The 19,962-nt window shown below is 38.6% G+C and overlaps 1 protein-coding gene across 8 annotated transcripts in view; it reads right to left on the reverse strand.

The window, feature by feature from the left end:
• Nucleotides 1–179: 179 nt before the first annotated feature.
• dock7 (dedicator of cytokinesis 7) overlaps nt 180–19,962 on the reverse strand; it is a 166,290-nt gene continuing 146,507 nt past the window's right edge. For 5 of the 8 annotated variants that reach the window (XM_060830359.1, XM_060830358.1, XM_060830357.1 and 2 more), the window contains 7 exons: nt 14,264–14,389; nt 12,315–12,404; nt 11,163–11,399; nt 6,500–6,643; nt 5,204–5,310; nt 1,292–1,459; nt 180–621 (listed from right to left, as the gene is read on the reverse strand). In XM_060830359.1, coding sequence (XP_060686342.1) covers nt 579–621; nt 1,292–1,459; nt 5,204–5,310; nt 6,500–6,643; nt 11,163–11,399; nt 12,315–12,404; nt 14,264–14,389 — 915 coding nt within the window. In that variant the 3' untranslated portion in view covers nt 180–578. Of the gene's footprint in view, nt 622–1,291; nt 1,460–5,203; nt 5,311–6,499; nt 6,644–11,162; nt 11,400–12,314; nt 12,405–14,263; nt 14,399–19,962 lie in introns of all 8 variants that reach the window. The other 3 variants (XM_060830360.1, XM_060830356.1, XM_060830354.1) reach the window with 1 other exon arrangement.

Here is a 19,962-nt window from a genome sequence, read left to right on the forward strand (position 1 = left end):
TGAGTTTTCAAATAATGTTGGTGATTAAATGAAACTTAAAACCTCAGTGGTATCTGCTTAGGCGGATTAAACGGAAGCAGATTCAGTAGACTAGCATTTACTACTACAAAAATGAACAAGTTAGAGAAAAATCAAGAAAGTTACCACGTTGAAGTAATTTCAAAATTTAATAGTACCTTTTTCAAAAATAAAAATGGACTTATCACTGCCAATGACAAACTTAATCTTGTGTGAATTTCTTATAAATAATACATCAGCTAATAGTAAACAACATTAAGAACTTTTAATACATAATGGTAGATAAATAGCAGGTAATGACTGATTAGTGAATCTTCACAGTTGTTACTGCTAATAACACTAACTACAGAGACTGTGCAAGCAAATGTGTTGTAGTAATTACTAGTACCATAACAAGCCATTTCTCCTCCCTTAACCTCTTCACATCATTTAAAGAAATGTAGTGTATCAAAATCTGAGGTATGAATTTGTTTTGATGTCCATATTTGTTTGAAATGAATAGGTTTTGTTTTTGCTCCTTTTATCACTTGCAAGTATAGGTAAGTACCAAGTCCATCTTTTCAGATGTCCACTTTGCGAAGACTCAATCTGCTGAAAGAATCTCTGTAAACATAACATGTAAGAATTAACCAGTTTGCATTTCCCACATTTCTCATTTAGGCCAACAATATTAGAAAACACTTCTTTACCCTTTTTTCTTAAATGGTGTGACTCATGCTGGAGTACATCTCCAAAGGATTGTGTCCAAGTGGCATGGTTTTATCAGGATTCCGGTTCTTAAATTAACATCATGCATACACATTTCTAGCTCCGTTGGAAACTGACAGGTTTTTGTGATTATTGCAACAACCATTGAAGATGAAAGCTAATTTGTTGAGTTTGGGAACTAAAGTTAAACCCTTGTTAGATGGCTTATATTAAGCTCATCAGATGGTAGATGATTGAACCTTGCCAACTATGATTTTCAAATCAGCAGCTGTATGATAAATGCAACGGACTTGTTTTGTTCTTCTGTTACAACGCAACCCTTAGTGAAATCCACTGTAAAACATGATATTAATTAGACTGTAAGAGAGAACTAAGTTTATAATGCATAGGAACAATTAACATCTCACCTTAATGAAATGTCTCCTGCTCTTGCATAAGAATTTCTTGGACAGCACTAATGCATATAATTTGTATCACAAAAGTACATGTGTCAAACATACTTAATTGCAGTCTTATGAACTAAAGCAACTTGGGTGTTGTTCAATACTAATTTGAACCTACCTACCTATGGCAGCTGATTGGCAGGACAGGTTTGTAAAGCTGTGGAATTTTCCTGCTTATCAAAGGCTGAAGAGCTTCCTTGAGGCGGTGATAGTTCCGTTCAAGCTCGCGTTGATATTCCTTCTGATCAGGACCTATCAAGCTTTTGTTTTTTCGCAGGGCATCCTCACATCTTAATTAAACAAACTGTAATTAGGAAATGTATAACACCCCATCTCCCAGATTAATGAATGTGAAATGAAATTGTCTAGCTACCATACATTGAGTAGGCCTTTTTAACCATGGTAGTCATTTGAAAATTTAAATTGCATGCCAATGTTTTTATTCAATATATTTTAAACTCATTTTTCACTTTTCTTCGCCATCTTCGCCAACTGATGGAACTAGCATCAGTTAGTCAAATCTTCTAGGAAGATTTTTTTTTCCCATTCAGACCAGAATCCCTACAGTGTGAAGAGGCCAATCAACCAATGGAGCCTGCACTTTCCTCTGAAGAGCAACCCCCCCCCTGCGCACCCCCCCTCTTCCCCGACCCAGTCCCCCTAACCTATACCTGCAACCTGTATTACCATGCTGATTGACATAGCCTACACATTCCTGTATGCAACAGACAATTTAGCATGGCAAATTCGCCGAAAGTGCATTTCTTTGGACTGAGAGAGGAAACAAGTGGAAACCTATGCAGACCCAGGGAAAATGTGCAAATTCCACACGAGCAGTCACCAGTCGCTGCAATTAAACCTCAGTCCCTGGTGCTGTGAGGCAGCAGTACTAACCACTGAACCACCAGGCCACCCATTGTACTGTACGTAGATTTTTTTTTCTTTCCCCCCACCCCACGTGAGTGAACTTTGCACAAAACATTTCAAACTGCCTCAAACTTATTTTGAATATCAAGAAAATTCTCTTAGAGTCATAAGAGATGTACAGCATGAAAACAGACCCTTCGGTCCAACTTGTCCATGCCAACCAGACATCCCAACCCAATCTATTCCCACCTGCCAGCACCCGGCCCATATCCCTCCAAACCCTTCCTATTCATATACCCATCCAAATGCATCTTAAATGTTGCAATTGTACCAGTCTCCCATCACATCCTCTGGCAGCTCATTCCATACACATACCACCCTCTGCATGAAAGAGTTCCCCCTTAGGTCTCTTTTATATCTTTCCTCTACCCCTGGCAACATCCTTGTAAATCTTTTCTGAACCCTTTCAAGTTTGACAACATCTTTCCGATAGGAAGGAGACCAGAATTGCATGCAATATTCCAACAGTGGCCTAACCAATGTCCTGTTCAGCTGCAACATGACATCCCAGCTCCTGTACTCAATACTCTGACCAATAAAGGGAAGCATACCAAACGCCTTCTTCACTATCCTATTTACCTGTGACTCCACTTTCAAGGAGCTATGAACCTGCACTCCAAGGTCTCTTTGTTCAGCAACACTCCCTAGGACCTTACCATTAAGTGTATAAGTCCTGCTAAGATTTGCTTTCCCAAAATGCAGCACCTCGCATTTATCTGAATTAAACTCCATCTGCCACTTCTCAGCCCATTGGCCCATCTGGTCCAGATCCTGTTGTAATCTGAGGTAACCCTCTTCACTGTCCACTACACCTCCAATTTTGGTGTCATCTGCAAATTTACTAACTGTACCTCTTATGCTCACATCCAAACCTCTTGATCAAGCCTTGAAGCAAAATCACCCAAAATTCTGGTCGTTAAAATGTTGCTATTTGTGAGAGTTTGCTGATTATTTAGGTTATTTAGCATATTATTTAGGTTATAATTTAACAATTTTTATAAAGCATTTCATTGGCTATAAAATTGATAACCACTTTTACAACATCAGGACATACCAATGCATTTTACTGAAATTCCTGTGTCATTCATTCTATTCATCTTTTAAAGATAAATAAATGTGTATCGTGAACAAGTAAATCTTTGAAACAAAAACAGACACTGCTGGAAAAGCTCAGCAGGTCTGGCAGCACCTAAGCAGAGAAATCAAAGTTTTGGGTCTGGTAACCTTCCAGACCCAAAACATTAACTTTGATTTCTTTTCACAGATGCTGCCAGACCCGCTGAGCTTTTCCAACCACTTGTTTTGTTTCTGATTTACAGCATCTGCTGTTCTTTTGGTTTTTAAGTAGAACTTTTTGAGTGGGCTACTGCTCATCCAGCCAGGATGGCACTTGACAATTCAAGAAATTTTCTAAACAATCTGTTTGGATATGCCATTGCACATCTCTACAGCAGGTGGAACTTGATCCTGGATTGAGAGTGTGTTCCTGGAAAAGCACAGCAGATCAGGAGCAGGAAAATCGACGTTTCAGGCTGGAGCTGTTCATCAGGAATTGACCTGAAATATAGATTTTCCTGCTCCTCATTTGCTGCCTGACCTGCTGTGCTTTTCCAGCAACATACTCTCAAATCTGATCTCCAGCATCTGCAGACCTCACTCTCTCCGAACTTGATGCTGTGCCTCCCAACTCATAGGTAAAGATATACTACCACTACACCACAAGGGACCCATAACAATTTTACATTGGGCCCAACTACAAGAACAGTCAGTGTTCAACAACTTATACTACTCCCAACCAGATGGTTTAAATAAACAATGTGCACGCCAAACTGCAGTCTACTACTCCATCAAGTGGTAATGTACAGTATGAGAGCATGTATAATTTCAAGCATTTGATTTCAAATTAACAGATTTCAAATGTAACTGATTTATAGTGTTCTGAATCCAGCTGTCTGAAATTTGGTACTAAATGGTTGTCAATACTTTATCTTTCTGAGTATGACGATTGGAAGAAGGTGGTTGGAACCGTCATACCAGGGTACGGCAAATTAGTTTTAGAAAAAAGTGGTGATAAATACATGAATCCTCAAAAAAAAAATGCTTATTTAGCCCCACAGTATTTAGTCTGGATTCAATAGCCCTATTTTGAGTAAAAACAATGTGATATGCAGGATTAATCATTGGATGATTGTGTAGTAATGCAGAGACTCTTGGGTACATGAATAGTATTAATCTGCTATATCATAAAATTACACCTCCATCGCTGAAGTTAGTTATAAAATGTACATAATTGTAATATCCATTCCTATGCAAGTAATCAGTACATTGCTGTCTGAAAAACAAACTGACAATGTCAGGTGAGCAGAGATTTGCTGAATGTTGTTTTGACTGCTAAAGTGAATGCTTGAACATAAAATGTATGTTATACTTCAATTGTACATACATTGGAGACAATCCAGTGGTTTACTAAATAGTTGCAAAGAACAAATTGTTTTATGGTGATAGGTTAGAGAGGCTGGGCTTCTCCGATTAGAGAAGTGAGGGGGCTTGATTGAAATGTGCAAACTGATCTTGACAAGGTGGATATGAAAAAGATGTGTGCACCTGTAAATCAGTCCAGAACTAGGGAGCATTTTCAAAGTTAAAGATCACTCTTTTAGGACCGAGATAAGAATTTCTTCTGAAGGCTATGTGACTTTGAATCTCTGCCTCAAGATCAGAGTATTTTTAAGGCAGAAGTGGATAGATTCTTGTTCGGCAGAGAATCAAACGTTATTAGGAACAGATATGATGTAGAATTCAAAATGTAAATATATCAGCCATGGTCTTATTGAATGGTGGGGCAGGCTCAAAGGGCTGAATGGTCTACTCCTAATTTATATGATTATATAGTAATACAAAGGAGGTAGTGTTTTTCAGCAGTAGGACACACCATTGCCTGATGCCATATCCTTGAAACATGACTTTTTTTTCGTTATAACCTTAGGTGGTTGAAAGCCACAACTGAATATGGGCTTTTCTGATGTTGCTCGTCTCTGAATTTATGACAGTGTAATCAACAGCAAAGGTAAACACTGCATACTGTGGAAAACAGTATAAATTTATACCTTTTGGTGAAGTCTTTGAAGCATAGACGTAATTTGTTGTGATGTCGGAAAAGTTTGGGATCATTGGGTATTTCAGACAAAAACACTTGAGCAACTTCTAAAGGACCCTGTGTGGAGAATAAACGTAATGTAAAAGCCCAGCAATTGTTTTGCCTTCCATTACCAAAGAACGTTTACAGCAGAATGCAGATGCAATACTAAGAATTTTAAATAACATTCTTGACTACAGAATAAGGAAAAAAATTCATGTCTTTGGCTGATTAGTGTTGTGAGTTTTCAATTCATTCAAAACAATACTAAAATAAAACCAAATTTTGAAGAGCTTCATTTTAATAATGAAAAATTATATAAATTATACTTTGAACCTTTGCCCATTAGTGTTTATTCTTTTTGTCAAATATTCTGGCTTTTTAGTTTAACCTTCTCATTTAACCTACTGCTTCGCTTCACTTTTGTTATTTTATACTATGTTCCTTCCACCAAATTTAAAGGTGATTTTTTTTGTTTTTGAAAGATTTTCTTGGTGACTAGGTAGATTTTGATGCCAAAATTATCAGAACTGGTTGTGATACTTAGCATTGACAACATTGATCTAGGCGTAGGAGACAAGTATTTCTATATGCTGGCCATAATAGCAATTAAATCTAACATCTATTCTATTTACATATATTACACAATCAATTTAAATACAAGTAATTATGTAAATATTTTAAACTGGATTTAATACTGCAGTATTTATTTGTGCCTTAATCCCTACAATTGAATCAACGTGCTTTTCTTGTTTTAGAATGTTTGTTAGTATCAAAATGTTCCTTTTCATTGCACAATTTCATGGGAATGAGCTGCTGTGTGTACTCTAAATACTCATTATTCAGTTGTGAGCCCAAGCTGTACGCGTACTACTGTATTTAATTTGGAGTATGAGCAAGTAATGCTACTGTCAAACCTGTTCACATTTTGAAGGACACACTTCCTGAATGGGAATTAGCAATAGACATTTGAGCTGATGTTATCCTCCACTCAGTCAGAGGTAAATGAGGTCAATTGTATAATGATGATTGTTAATAATTAATATCAACAACCTAAAAACAAAGTGGAGACTGAGCTTGGGCCTACCTGGACATTCTGGCTTACATGGTGGTACATTTGTCAAATAACCTTTCTTTGAATTTCCCTGAATGGGGTTCCTACATTGGTACAGAATCTAAAAGAACATTGTCATACAACTTTCATTAGCCAATTTGTATACTCAGGCAATGTGCCAACACGTTTCTTTCTGTTAGTCTGAATCCATACTTGATTAACTGTTGTTCCCACTGAGCCCTGCAACACCATTTGAAGCATTTTGGGATCAGCTGGATCTTGATGTGTTGCAAAAGCAAGCTCTTGAGTTTTCTTCTGCATGTCTTCTATCGCCACTTCGATTGGTGTTAAAATAACCTGCAGACAACAGTTTGATCAGCTATAATTTTGAGCTATGTTTTTAAGCATAACTATTTCTCAGACCACATATATCATTATTAAAAGACTGCTTATTTATTAATCCTGGCTGAATTCATACATGAGGTACAAGCATAGAGGATTACTGTCAGATTTCATAGCTCTCACCAGTATACATACTGAATTGCATTTGCACAGGTTTGACTTATCCATTCACCTAACCCAGTCAGACAATGGGAGAAAAATAAAATTAAATGAACAGCAGTTTATTATGGGATCTCATTCATTCCCAGAATCTGGACTAAGCCAGCATTTATTGCCCATCCCCAATTACCCTTAATGTAGTGGTGCCTTCTTCAACTGTTGCAGTCCATAGGGTTTGGGTTCAGTCACAGTGCTGTTGGGAAGGGAGTTCCATCGTATTGACCCAATGACAGTGAAGGAATGGAGACACGGTTCCAAATCAGAAAGGTATGTGGCTAGGAGGGAATTTGCAGATGCTGGTGTTGCCACGCTGACTTTGTCTTTCCAGGTGGTGGATGTGGGTTTGGAAAGTGCTCTTGAAGGAATCTAGGTGAATTTCTGCAGTGCTTCTTGTAGACTGTACATACTGCTATTACAATGCATTGATGGTGAATGAAGGTTAAAAATGGTAGTTGCTAATTAGGCAGGTTGCTTTGACCTGATGGTGTCAAGCTTATTAATAGTTTTCAGAGATGCAAGTTGAAAGCATTCCATCCCATTCTAGACTTGCACATTGGAACAAGCTTTGGGGAGACAGGGGCTGAGTTACTTGCTGCAGAATTCATAGTCTCTGATTTTCTTTGGCAGCCATAGTATTTATATGGTTGTTTTAGTTCAGTTTATGGTTAATTATCATTCTTATGATAACAAGGGATTCAGAGGTGATGTTGCCATTGAGTGCCGTGGGGAGCTGAGTAGGTTGTCTCATCTGAGATATGTAATTGCCAGACAATAACTGACATATATGTAATTTGCCACTTATCAGCCCCAAACTGAAACGTAGTCTACATCTTATTTCATATGGACACAGACTGCTGCAGAATCTGTGAAATTGCACACAATGCTGAACAGTGTGTAATTATCAGCAAACATTCCCGCTTCTGACTTTATAATATAGTGAACCACCTGAAGATTGTTTGGCTAAGAATAGTATCCTGAGGAACGCCAGCAGTTCGTTCCTGGGACTGAGATGATTGACCTCCAACAACCATCTTTCTTTGTGCTAGGTATAGCTCCAACCAGTAGATTCATTTGACCATGGTTGATGAGGAACATAAAGGACTGTATCTTTCAATTTGATACTGTGGCAAAGATTAGTGATAAATTCAGAGAATTGGAAAGGTTCCAAAGAACACAATATGGTGAAAGGAATAATAATGAGGGAGAAAAAAAAAGCATGAAAGCAAGGTAGCATAACATAAGATCAGACAGTAAAAAACTAAATAAAGCCACTGTGAACATAGGCCTCTTAGAGAACAAGGCAGGTAAATAATGGGAAGCCTGGGAATGGTAGAGGAGTTGAAAAAATATTTTGCATCAGTTATCATGGAGGACAACAGACTAATACCCCTCCACAGCCTGATAGCCTCTTCCCCCACAACTGTAGGTGTAACACCTACCCATTTACTTCCTCCACCCTCAGTATCCTAAGGCCCAAAAACATCTTCCAGGTGAAGCAGCACTTTATGTGCACTTCACTCAATCTAGTCTACTGCATTCACTGTTCACAATGTGGTCTCCTCTGCTTTGGGGAAATGAAGCACAGACTGGGTGATCGCTTTGCAGAACATCCCTGTTCTGTCCTCAAAAAAGACCCTGAGCTTTTAGTTGCCTGCTGCTTCAACACTCCTTAGCCAACATCTCACTCTCAGGTTTGCAAGCAGTGCTCCAGTGAAGCTCAGCGCAAGCTGGAAAAACAGCTCCTCATGTTCTGCTTGAGAACTCTACAGCCTTCTTGTTTACAAGGATGTTGCCAGGATTGGAGGATTTGAGCTATAGGGAGAGGCTGAATTAGCTGGGGCTGTTTTCCCTGGAGTGTCGGAGGCTGAGAGGTGACCTTATAGAGGTTTATAAAATCATGAGGGGCATGGATAGGGTAAATAGACAAGGTCTTTTCCCTGGAGTCAAGGGAGACCAGAACTAGAGGTCATAGGTTTAGGGTGAGAGGGGAAAAATTTAAAAGGGACCTAAGGGGCAACTCTTTCATTCAGAGGGTGGTGCGTGTATGGAATGAAGCTGCCAGAGGAAGTGATGGAGGCTGGTACAATTGCAACATTTAAAAGACATCTGGATGGGTAGATGAATAAGAAGGGTTAGAGGGATATGACTATGACTGGTGCCATAGCCAAGCTGTTCCAGTACAGCTACAGCTATGTGGAAATTTAGAAATAAAAACAGAAAATGCTAGAAAAGCTCAGCAGGTCTGGCAGCATCTATGGAGAGAAATCAAAGTTAATATTTCGGGTCTTGTGACCCTACTTCAGAACTGATGGTAGCTTGGAAAAAAGCTGTTTTTTTATACAGAAGATAGGGTTGAGTAGGGGTTAAGGAGTGAACGATAGGTAAAGATAGAGCCCAAAGAGAGAGAAGATCAGTTGGACAGACAAACGATTGGATAACGGTCAGCTCAGCAGAATGAATAGCTACTAATGGAGACTAGTAGTGGCTCACAATGGGTTGTGTGTAATAGCAGACCTCGTGATGAGTAGGCCTGGTGTGTGTGGGTTGGAGTAAGCACATGGAAGAATGTGCCTTAAGCCCTAACATTGTTAGCAGACTTAATGGATTGAGTCTCCAGTCTCAGATGAGATGTATCCTATGCTTCCTTAAAAAGGGAAGGGAGTAGATTGCAGAGGGTTGGACATTCACTTTGAAATCCTCTCTAGACACAGGAGAAATGCTAGAGGATAGGAGACAGTTAATATTGTACCATTATTCAAGAAAAGTAGTAAGGGTAAGCCAGAGAGCTCTGGGCTGGCTCGTTTAACATTAGTGGTAGGGAAACTATTTGAGAGGTATTCTGAGGAACAGAATTAAACTCTACTTGGAGAGACAAGATTTAATAAAGGAATCAGCATGTCTTTGTCATGGGGAGATCATATCTAACAGATTTAATTGAGTTTTCAAGGAGTTGACTAGATGTTTGGAAGAGGGTAGTGCCTACTTGCAGAACGCTTAAGAAAATACCTCCGGGACACATGCACGGAACAACCCCGTGGACTCCCCCTCCCACTTCCTCAAGGACATGCAGGTCCTGGACCTCCTCCATCGCCAAACCCTTACCACCTGATGCCTAGAAAGAATGCCTCATCCTCCACCTTGGGACTCTCCAACCACATGGGATCAATGTGGATTTCACCAGTTTCCTCATTTCCCTTCCCCCAACCTTTTCTCAGATCCAACCTTCCAACTCCAACCTCATCTCCGACTTATCACCTTCACACCCACCTTCATCTACCTATCCCATTCTCAGCTACCTTTCCCCATCCCCACCCACCCCTCTCCCATTTATCTTTCAGCCCCCTTGGCCCACAAGCCTCATTCCTGATGAAGAGCTTATGCTCGAAACGTTGATTCTCCTGCTCCTCGGATGCTGCCTGACTGGCTGTGCTTTTCCAGCACCACACTCTCGACTGTGATAGCACTGCAGACAGTACAGAAGAGAATCACTAGGATGTTCACAAGGAATGGAGCGATTCAGCTATGTTTGATTTCTTCCGAGCAGAGAAAGTTAAATGGAGGCCTAACTGAAGTATACAAAATGAGGCATTGACAGGGTAGATTGGAAGAAACTTTTTTCCCTTAGTAGGGAGGTGAATAGATTTAAGATAATGGGACAGGTGTTTTGGAGGTGATACGGCGGAAGAATGTATTCACCTAGAGGGTGGTTGGAATTTGGAGCTGGATGCCCAGAATGAACCATCACATCATATAAAATGGACCTAGAGCAGATAAGTGCTTGAAGGCCAGCATGTTCACAATGGGCTGAAGGGCCTCTTTCTGTGCTGTAAAACTGACTCTAAGCCTTTTGGATGTAATTTGTTCAGAATGCATGGAGGAAAAGATTACTTTTGAAAAAAAGGAGCAGTCTTATTTCTAACAAAACATTTTCCACATGCTTTTAAGAGGATATCGTAAAAATACTGGACTTCTCATGGAAACACTAGACTGTATGAATGGATTTCAATAATCTATTAGTTGCTGATGAGTCAAAATAGATTGTAAAATCCAACTGTATTAAAGTAGTGATGACATATATCTCAGGATCCGTGCAAGAATAAAATGATGAAAATGGGAATGTTGCAGTCTATTGCTGTGTATGTTTGCTACTCCCTTTTAAAGAGAGTTATACGATGTTACAAATGAAATGGCAACTTTCCTGCAACGAATGTTTACAGCAAAATAAAATTTACAAGTTTACAATATTCACAATATTTGTTTCAACTTTGAATTCCATCAAAATGGTGTATGGTGAAACATTGGTTCATTTCCTCACCTCTTCTTTTTGGGTGACATTGATCCTGGTTTTAATGTAAGGGAACGTGTGCGAGACAGTCAGGATGGTCTTCCGTTTGAACTGTTCATGAAGGTCACCATGAGCTCGGCCATCCAGTGTGAATGGTGTGCAATACATGAAACGTCTCAAGTTATAGTTTTTGTCAAAATAAGTAATCCTGTCCTTCATTTCGTACGTATCAAAATATGGTTCCACATAAGTTATTTGGATGTACGCCTGTAAAATGTTTTAAACCAGACGAATGTCACACACAGCTCACATGGAAATCTATTTCATTCAAATCACTTTATTGCACTGATTCTGGATAGATGTCCTGGAATTTCTCATTATCTGTATCATTACAGCATTGTGAAGAATTTTAATATGATAAGACAGGATCTGGCCAAAGAGGAATGAGTAGATACCGGCAGGTATAAAAATGTTGCTGCAATAGTACACAACTCACAAATGCCATTTCCAGCATATCTACGCCATGTTCATTCCTTCAGTTGTTTTTTTTCTCTCGTGATCATGTCACTACTTTGTTAAAATGATCCCATCCCCACTATTTTCAAACTGCAGGAACAGTTCCTTGAATCCAGTAATCTGTCTCTATGCCTGAAGCTTTCCAATTTCCTCCTGCTTTTTTTTCCACTATCCCCAGATCCCAAATTTCGCTGCAGTTAGTGGGATGTGACACCACATTTCCACTGCGCTGTGAATCGGCTAAAATGTAAATAGGTTCAGTGGAAAATTGTGGCAACTAACATATTGCACCTTCAAACCTTAACCTTCATTTTTCATTATTTACTCATGAGTTTTAGAATCAATGTCAATGAATGAAAACTATCCATGATTGTCATAATACAATATTGACATCAACTAGAGTACTATTACTAGCATTCAACTCTAACCAAGGAAGGTAAAAGCTTCAGATTTAGTGCAAAGTTTTTGAGTGGATATTCATTCAGAATCACTACCAATTATAATGCCATGCATGGCCAAATAACCTGGCTGGTGTCGCCAGGAAAAAAAAAGGAATGAAAATTTGAGGTTCAGGATTTGACGAACTAAGCCCAATAAAGAACAACCTCTTTGGGATATGATGGGGAGAAAAGTGATAAGTAGCTAATTCTACAACAAGTTATTCACCTTATTAGGATCCAATTTACACTTGTCCACTGGATTGGAATCTTTGATGACTTCTACAACGTCCTCACCAAAGCGTTCACCATAAAATGCCTAATACAAGACAAAATGCATAGATAACACTGATAATTAATACAATATCATATCTGAAGTATTTGAAAATTCATATCTATGGTAAAATCCCCCATTGTAAAATGACATTTGCAGCATCAATTATGACTTATTTTCCAATTTAATCAAATGCTTCATTGTTGAACTAATGGTACAAAGACAGCCTCTGGCATATATATTTAGTTTAAAAATTACACAGAGTTTGCCCACAGCTTCAGAAATTATATCAAACATATTCAGATCTATCCATTTGTACTTTACTAGATCAACATTTTATTTTGTGGGAAGTATACTTCAGGATAAGTCATTTTTCATCATTTATTTACATTCAAAATATTTTACATACTTTACATCTAGAAACATAGAAAATAGGAGCAGGTGTAGATCAATTCAGCTGTTTGAGCCTGCTCTGCCATTCAATATGATCATGGCTTATCATCTACACAAAATCGTGTTCCCACTTTATTACCCCCCCCCCCCCCCACCGTTTCCCTTGATCACTGAAGTAATAAGAACTATATCTCATTGCTTACCAAAAACAGTCAATGTTTTGGCTTCAACTGCTTTCCGTGGCAGAGAATTCAACAGGCTCAACACTCTGTGAAGATACTTATCTTCATCTCTTCATGTTTTATGGCTTTCTTTGAAGCTTTTCTCTCACTTCTTTCTTCATTTAAACAGCAGGTACATACCCTGTTTTTGGATTTTCAATGTCCTCCTCTCATGACTGTTACCTCCAAACTCAGAAAAGTCCTTTTGGGTGAATACATCTGGCTTTGAGGCTACTGTTATCCCTGTCTTTAATAATTTCCAGCAGATGTTGTCCACTGCCGTACTGTGACCTTATCTGGGACATTCTCCCCACACACATGGTTGTTTACAACTGTATTCCACTAGGTAAACTCAGTGCTCCCAAACAACAAGCCAAGCTGTTCCCCCACAGAAAACATGGAATTCCCTTCTGACTTTTCATTGTTGTACTCTGCTTTTTACTGCTTTTGCCCAGTGTTCAGCTCTGTCAACTGAATCATCTCCTGTAGTGCTCGGCTGTTTTACCTTAAGCTCCCAAAGAATTCAAGAGAGCTTTCTGCACAAGTTTATGTTCTTTCAGGTATCAGTCTGCTGTCCTTGACATTCACACCATCCTCAGCAACAAACCCATTCCTATTTAAGCTTATTGTGCAATTGCTTCCTTTGGGCTGCATCCCTCTGCCATCCTTCAGTTTTCTTCACAATACTGTCTCCTATGCCCACCTACTTTACTCTTCCTTTTCCCATTTCCCAGTCATATTGTTTACCTTTATCTCTACCTCCTAGCCACTAACCCCTGAATAAGAGCTTATGCTCAAAACGTCGAATCTCCTGCTCCTCAGATGCTGCCTGATTGGCTGTACTTTTCCAGCACCACACTTTTCAACTCTAATCTTCAGCATCTGCAGTTCTCACTTTCTCCTAGCTATTAACTCAGTCTATCTTCACATTCTCTGGCATCTAAATCTTCTCCGTATTCTCTTCCCTGCTTCTAATCTTATTTCACCTACCCCTCTATCCTGCTCCAGCTTACCCTCTGCTGCTTTCCTATCCGATCAGAACATTTCATTTTAACAGCTCCAGTCTGATGCTGTCACACACACATCTGTCTACTCCAAACCAATAATCTTCCTACCTCTAACCTTGTTTGACTTGGAGACTTCAAGTTGGTCTCAATTCTGCACAAACAAACCTAAGCTTTACTGCCTAGAATATATTTTAAAATTAGAAAAAAACAACTTGCTGACAATTTATTGATAAGTATTTTTTCAAAATAGATCATTCTTAAAGTTACATCAGAGCTACCTCACCTCAAGCCGATGAGAGATTTCAGCAAGTTTTGTTATAGCTGGCTCTTTGTAAACAAACTCTTGTTCATCCAGGTCACCAAACTTGGATCCATAAAAGCCAACGCGGAAATAGGTACCAAACATCCTCTTTCCATCCTACGGAAGGGAATTTTTATGGTTATCTTGTGAATAATCACACAATCCCACTGAAGCAATGATTCTACTTTCATTTCTCAAGTATAATATATGAAGCACTAAAAGTCCATTCTGTTCATCTTTTCCACTCCCTCCACAGCCTGCATATATCCTACCCCACTCACTTTAACTAAAGAGAAAGTCTAAATATTCATTTATTCCCAAAAACAACAAATTAACTGGAATATTATGATCTCTGTCATTTACCCTCACCTCTCACATTCAACGTCAATCATATACCTTCTAAAGGTATTTCCTTCCCTCCATCCCAGCAAAAATTTAATATAGTGGGTATGGTAAACTAAGGGGTGTTATGTCAATTTCATTCTGGAGATAGCTACTGAAAAACATGTGGCCAAAGAAGTGTGAAAACATGACTGAGAAATGCACAATATATTTTGCCCACAGTTGCCACTTGCCAGAACATTTGCAAAAAATGTAACATTAAATGTACTGCTTCTTCCAAAAAGTACTGAAAATTGCTTCCCACTCCTTCTCTCCCAAAATACAGGTCCTCCCTCTTACTCAGAACAGCTTTGCCTCAACATAGCAGCATCTCTTTGAGACATGATGGTGGCATTTATATTCTGCCTTCCTGTAAATGCTTTGTTGGTATCAATATTTTGCAAGTCCATGCTTTCCTACATAAATTACTTCAAAGCAATGATTGATTGGCTTGAGATTACTGTTACAAAGTTGTATTTTAAATCATTACTAGTGAAATTTATTTCTTTCAATACTAAATGAATACTGTAAATAATATTCAATGTAACACTTTTAACATTCTCCCTCAGCTATTGTGAAGGCACTGACCCAACACTGGAGTTTAGTTTCATGAGACCAACATATGTTTTCTTGTCCTACAGCCTGCACACTGAGATACCAGTCTGGAGCATCTTTGGTTCTGGGTATCTGCACACTATTATTCAGGCTGCTTCCTTCTGATCTCTAAATAAAATGTTTCAATCTCTTAAGAGTCATGGGGTCATACAGCATGGAAACAGACCACACAGTCCAACTCACCAGCACCAACCAGACATCCCAATCTGACCTAGTCCCATTTACCAGCATTTGGCCCATATCCCTCTAAACACTTCCCATTCATATATACATCTGGATGCCTTTTAAATCTTGTAATTGTACCAGCCTCCACCATTACTTCTGGCAGCTCATTCCAGATATGCATCACCCTCTGCGTGAAGAAGTTGCCCCTCAGGTCCTTTTTAAATCTTTCCCTTTTCACCTTAAAACTATGTCTTCTGCTTTTGGATTCTCCCACTCTAGGAAGATGATCTTGGCTAATCACCTGACCCTTGTCCCTCATGATCTTATAGACCTCTACAACGTCACCCTCAGTCTCTGACACTCTAAAGAAGACAGCCCCAGCCTATTCAGCCTCTCCCAAAAGCTCAAACCCACCAAATCTGGCAACATCTTTGGAAATCTTTTCTCCATCCTCTCAAGTTTAACAATATCCTTCTTATAGAAGAGTGACCAGAATTGTACATAGTACTTCAAACGTGGCATCACCAAGGTCCTGTGCAATCACATGACACCCCAACTCCTATACTCAATGTTATGAGCAATGAAGACAAATATGCCAAACTCCTTCTTCAGTGCTATTACAACCATGTTGTTTGGGCCCATAAACTTTGCAGTATCTAGTGCCTTCAGGTATTTCTTGGTACCACTGAATGGCTGTAATGGACAGGGATATTTTTGCAACTTCCTCTTCCTGTCTACCACCATTCATAACTGAACGTGGCAGGATTGCAGAATTTACTTCTAATCATTGTGTGCAGGATGATTCACACTACTTCTATTATTTGGCATACAAAAATAATATGTTGTAACTTCACCAGTTTCAAACTTCATTTATAAGTGTGCGTGCTGGTGCTTCTCACAGAACAATGACAGATTCCTCAGCTTAATGGCAAAGTGGAGGAGAAGCCAAACCATGAGGTTATTTGCTGTCATGGATGAGTAATTTCAGGGCAATGTTGTCAGTAGTTGGAAGCTAGACATCCAATGAACAATTACAGTATGAAGGGATGATATTTTAGAAGGTTCCTCAAGTGAGGCCATATGGTAGAACTCGAAAACAAAAAGGGAGAAGCGCATTGTTGTGAGTGTACAATTGATCCCCAAACAGCCAGGGATAGATGAAAGGATAGATATGTAACAGATTTAAGAGAAGTGCTTATATTCATTGGAGTTTAAAAGAAAGAAGGGAGATCTCATAGAAACCTATAAAATTCTAACAAGATTATACAGGTTAGACCCAAGAAGGATCTAGAGTCCAGAACCAGGGGTCATAGTTTAAAGATTAATGTAAACCTTTTAGGATTGAGAGGAAGAGAAATTTATTCACCAGGAAGTGGTGAATCTGTGGACGTTACTGTCAGAGAAAGAAGTTGAGGCCAAAACATTACATATTTTCAAGAAGGAAGTAGATACAGTTCTGGCAGCTAAAAGTTTATAAGGTCACCCCTCAGCCTCCAAGCTCCAGGGAAAATAGCTCCAGCCTATTCAGCCTCTCCCTATAGCTCAAACCCTCCAAACCTAGTAATTGTAAATCTTTTCTGCACCCTTCCAAGCTGAACAACATCTTTCCTACAGAAGGGTGACCAGAATTGTACATAATATTCTAAAGATGGCCTCACTAATGTCCTGTAAAGCAACAGCATGACATCCCAAGTCCTATACTCAATATTATGACCAATGAAGACAAGCATGCCAAATACCTTCTTCACCACCTTGTTTACTTGAGACTTCACTTTCAAGGAACTTTGCACCTTTACCCCAAGATCTCTTTGTTCGGCAAGGCTCCTCAGGTTGCTATCATTAATTGTGTAAGTTCGCCATGGTTTGAGCTACAAAAATGCAATAGCTCACATTTATCTAAATTAAACTCCGTCTGCATATTGGTTCATCTGATCAAGATCCCATTGTACTCTGAAATAATCTTCTACACTGTCCACTACACTACCTAGTTTGGTGTCATCTGCAAACTTACTAATCATACCTCCTTTATTCACATCCAAATCATTTATATATATATGACAAAAAACAGTGAAATCAGCGCGGATCCTTGAGGCACACCACTAGTCATAGGCCTCCAGTTTGAATAACAACCCTCCACACACTACCCACTGACTCCCATCTTCAAGCTAATTTTGCATCCAGTTGGCTCGCTCCCCTCGGATCCTATGTGACCTAACCTTACTAACCAATCTACCATGTGGAACCTTGCCAAATATTTTACTGAATTCCATATGGACAAAGTCTATCACTCTGCCTTTATCAATCTTTCTTGTCACCTCTTCAAAAAATTCAATCAAGTTATTGAGACATGATTTCCCACCATGTTGACTATCCCCAATCAGTCCTTACCTTTCCAAATGCATGCAAATCCTGTCCCTCAGAATCCCTTCCAACAACCTACCTATCACTGACATAAGGCACACCAGTCTATAATTTCTGGCTCTTATATACTGTAACATTCCTTTATTTACATCTGTAAAGGCTACGCTCTAAACTACAGCTCTTCAGCATCATGTTTAAGACATCTCTTTCCACATGCACATCCTGGACTGGTCTCTTCTCTCTTATTGATTCCAGAGTCACATCATGAGTTACATATATTACAATGTTTCACATTAGCTAGTACTTTGTCTCTAAGTGGGCATCCTTCACAGGTAAATTTAGAACATGTTTGTGGGATCATCACAGCTGAACCCAATTCTGTCTTTACCCAAAGCCTGTCAATTAGAAACAATTATTCCTGTTCTCTAGTCTACAGGGTTACTGATGTGATGGTGGCTCAGTTGCTAACTCGGGTGAGATAAGATTGCTTAATACATTTTACAGATTGGCCAGAGGATGTTCCTGATGTGGTTTGTATCGACACTGTGCAATCTGTTTGGCAGCTGAGGCAAAATTATTTTTATATTTTAAAAAACTGAAACAAACTTCTCCCCCCAAGAAACCTCAAATGCCATAATTTTGCAACATTTAAAATACATAAATCACAAAATATTAAACCATTATAATCCTATTTTTTTTGCTTATTCTGCTTCAGCATTGGGACGTATACTAAAATTACTGTAATAATGACCGATGCTCCAAACATTTAGCTCTGGTGGTTGCTGGGAGCACAGGAAGATGTGGTTCAATTGTGTTGAATATCAATGTGTAAGTCTCAGATTTATCAAAAGATAATAATCTAGGTTATACTAATCTGGAAAGTACTATTGGATGAATAGAGTCAATTCTCTCTGAACGATGTTACAGCAATAAAATTCAACAAGTGTCCACTATAAAACCAAAATACAATTCACCAAAAGCTTTGGGTAAGTCTAAATTAAAATAAAATCTTTAAATTGGTACAAAACAATCCACACCAACATATGCATTGAGAATGAGAAGTACACACAATTGTTAATCAAAAAAATAAAAACCTTTAGAATGTTAACGAATGTTAGAGAATTAGAATATCACTGAGAAATGATTGCTTATCATTCAATATGGATGAGAATGAAAACTAAAATACATAAACTGCTTTGCAAACATGGAATTTTGCCCAATTAATCTATTTTGTATATTTTATGTTGATTCATTTTTATGTGAATGCAGCTTTCAAAATGTAATTCCTCTCTCAGCCACATGTCTCTCATTATTTCTGTTTATTTCAATGGGCTGATTTGGAATCTCCATGGAAATGTCTGACACCAGTACAAAGTCTGTAATCTCTGCATAATCCTTTTTTCCAGAAAGGCATAAGGATAAATTTTACATAGATTTCTACTCTTTGGAACTGCATCCTTTTATTTCTTTCATTAATCAGGATTGATACTCACCAGGATTATGCTTCAAGAATTAGTACTTCAAGAAAACAACAAGTTGTTGCTAATACTTCTGCCACTGAGAGGGCAAGTGGGTAGCCTGTCGCTCTTCTCTGGCACTGCTTTTTCAGTAGTGCATAAGAACCATCAATGATGTGGCAACAATTCATTGAGAACTTAAAACTGTCTTCACAAAGTACATTAATTTTTCGCATTTTACTTTGATAATGCTGTAGAGTGGGTGAACCAAACTTGTGTCTTTCCATTCTGTCATGTCACATTTGAATTACTATTGTGTATATACTTTAGAAGTGTTTTCGGGTATGTACCTTTTTCAGTGTAATATTGCCTACATTTTTGCAACACATAGAAAATATACATGCAAATAACAGGCAAGGCAGATTACCAGTGGAATTAGCAACGCAGAACAGCCACAAAACAGCCACAAATCAACACAGGAATAAATACTAAACTTAATGGCAAATTATTTAAAATAATAAAAATTGCAACATGCACAACGTGATACAGAGATCATTTAACAAAAAATATTGTGGTATATTCACTCCTGATTTCCCCTTTTATGTAACATGGCATTAAGTACAAATATTTACGGTTAGTCCTCATAGAAGTATTTGAAAGATCTGCTTCTGTGTAAATATGCATGCATAATTTTGTTAAGGT

This window comes from Hemiscyllium ocellatum, chromosome 9 (assembly GCF_020745735.1).
Source record: "Hemiscyllium ocellatum isolate sHemOce1 chromosome 9, sHemOce1.pat.X.cur, whole genome shotgun sequence".
Taxonomy (NCBI): Eukaryota; Metazoa; Chordata; class Chondrichthyes; order Orectolobiformes; family Hemiscylliidae; genus Hemiscyllium; species Hemiscyllium ocellatum.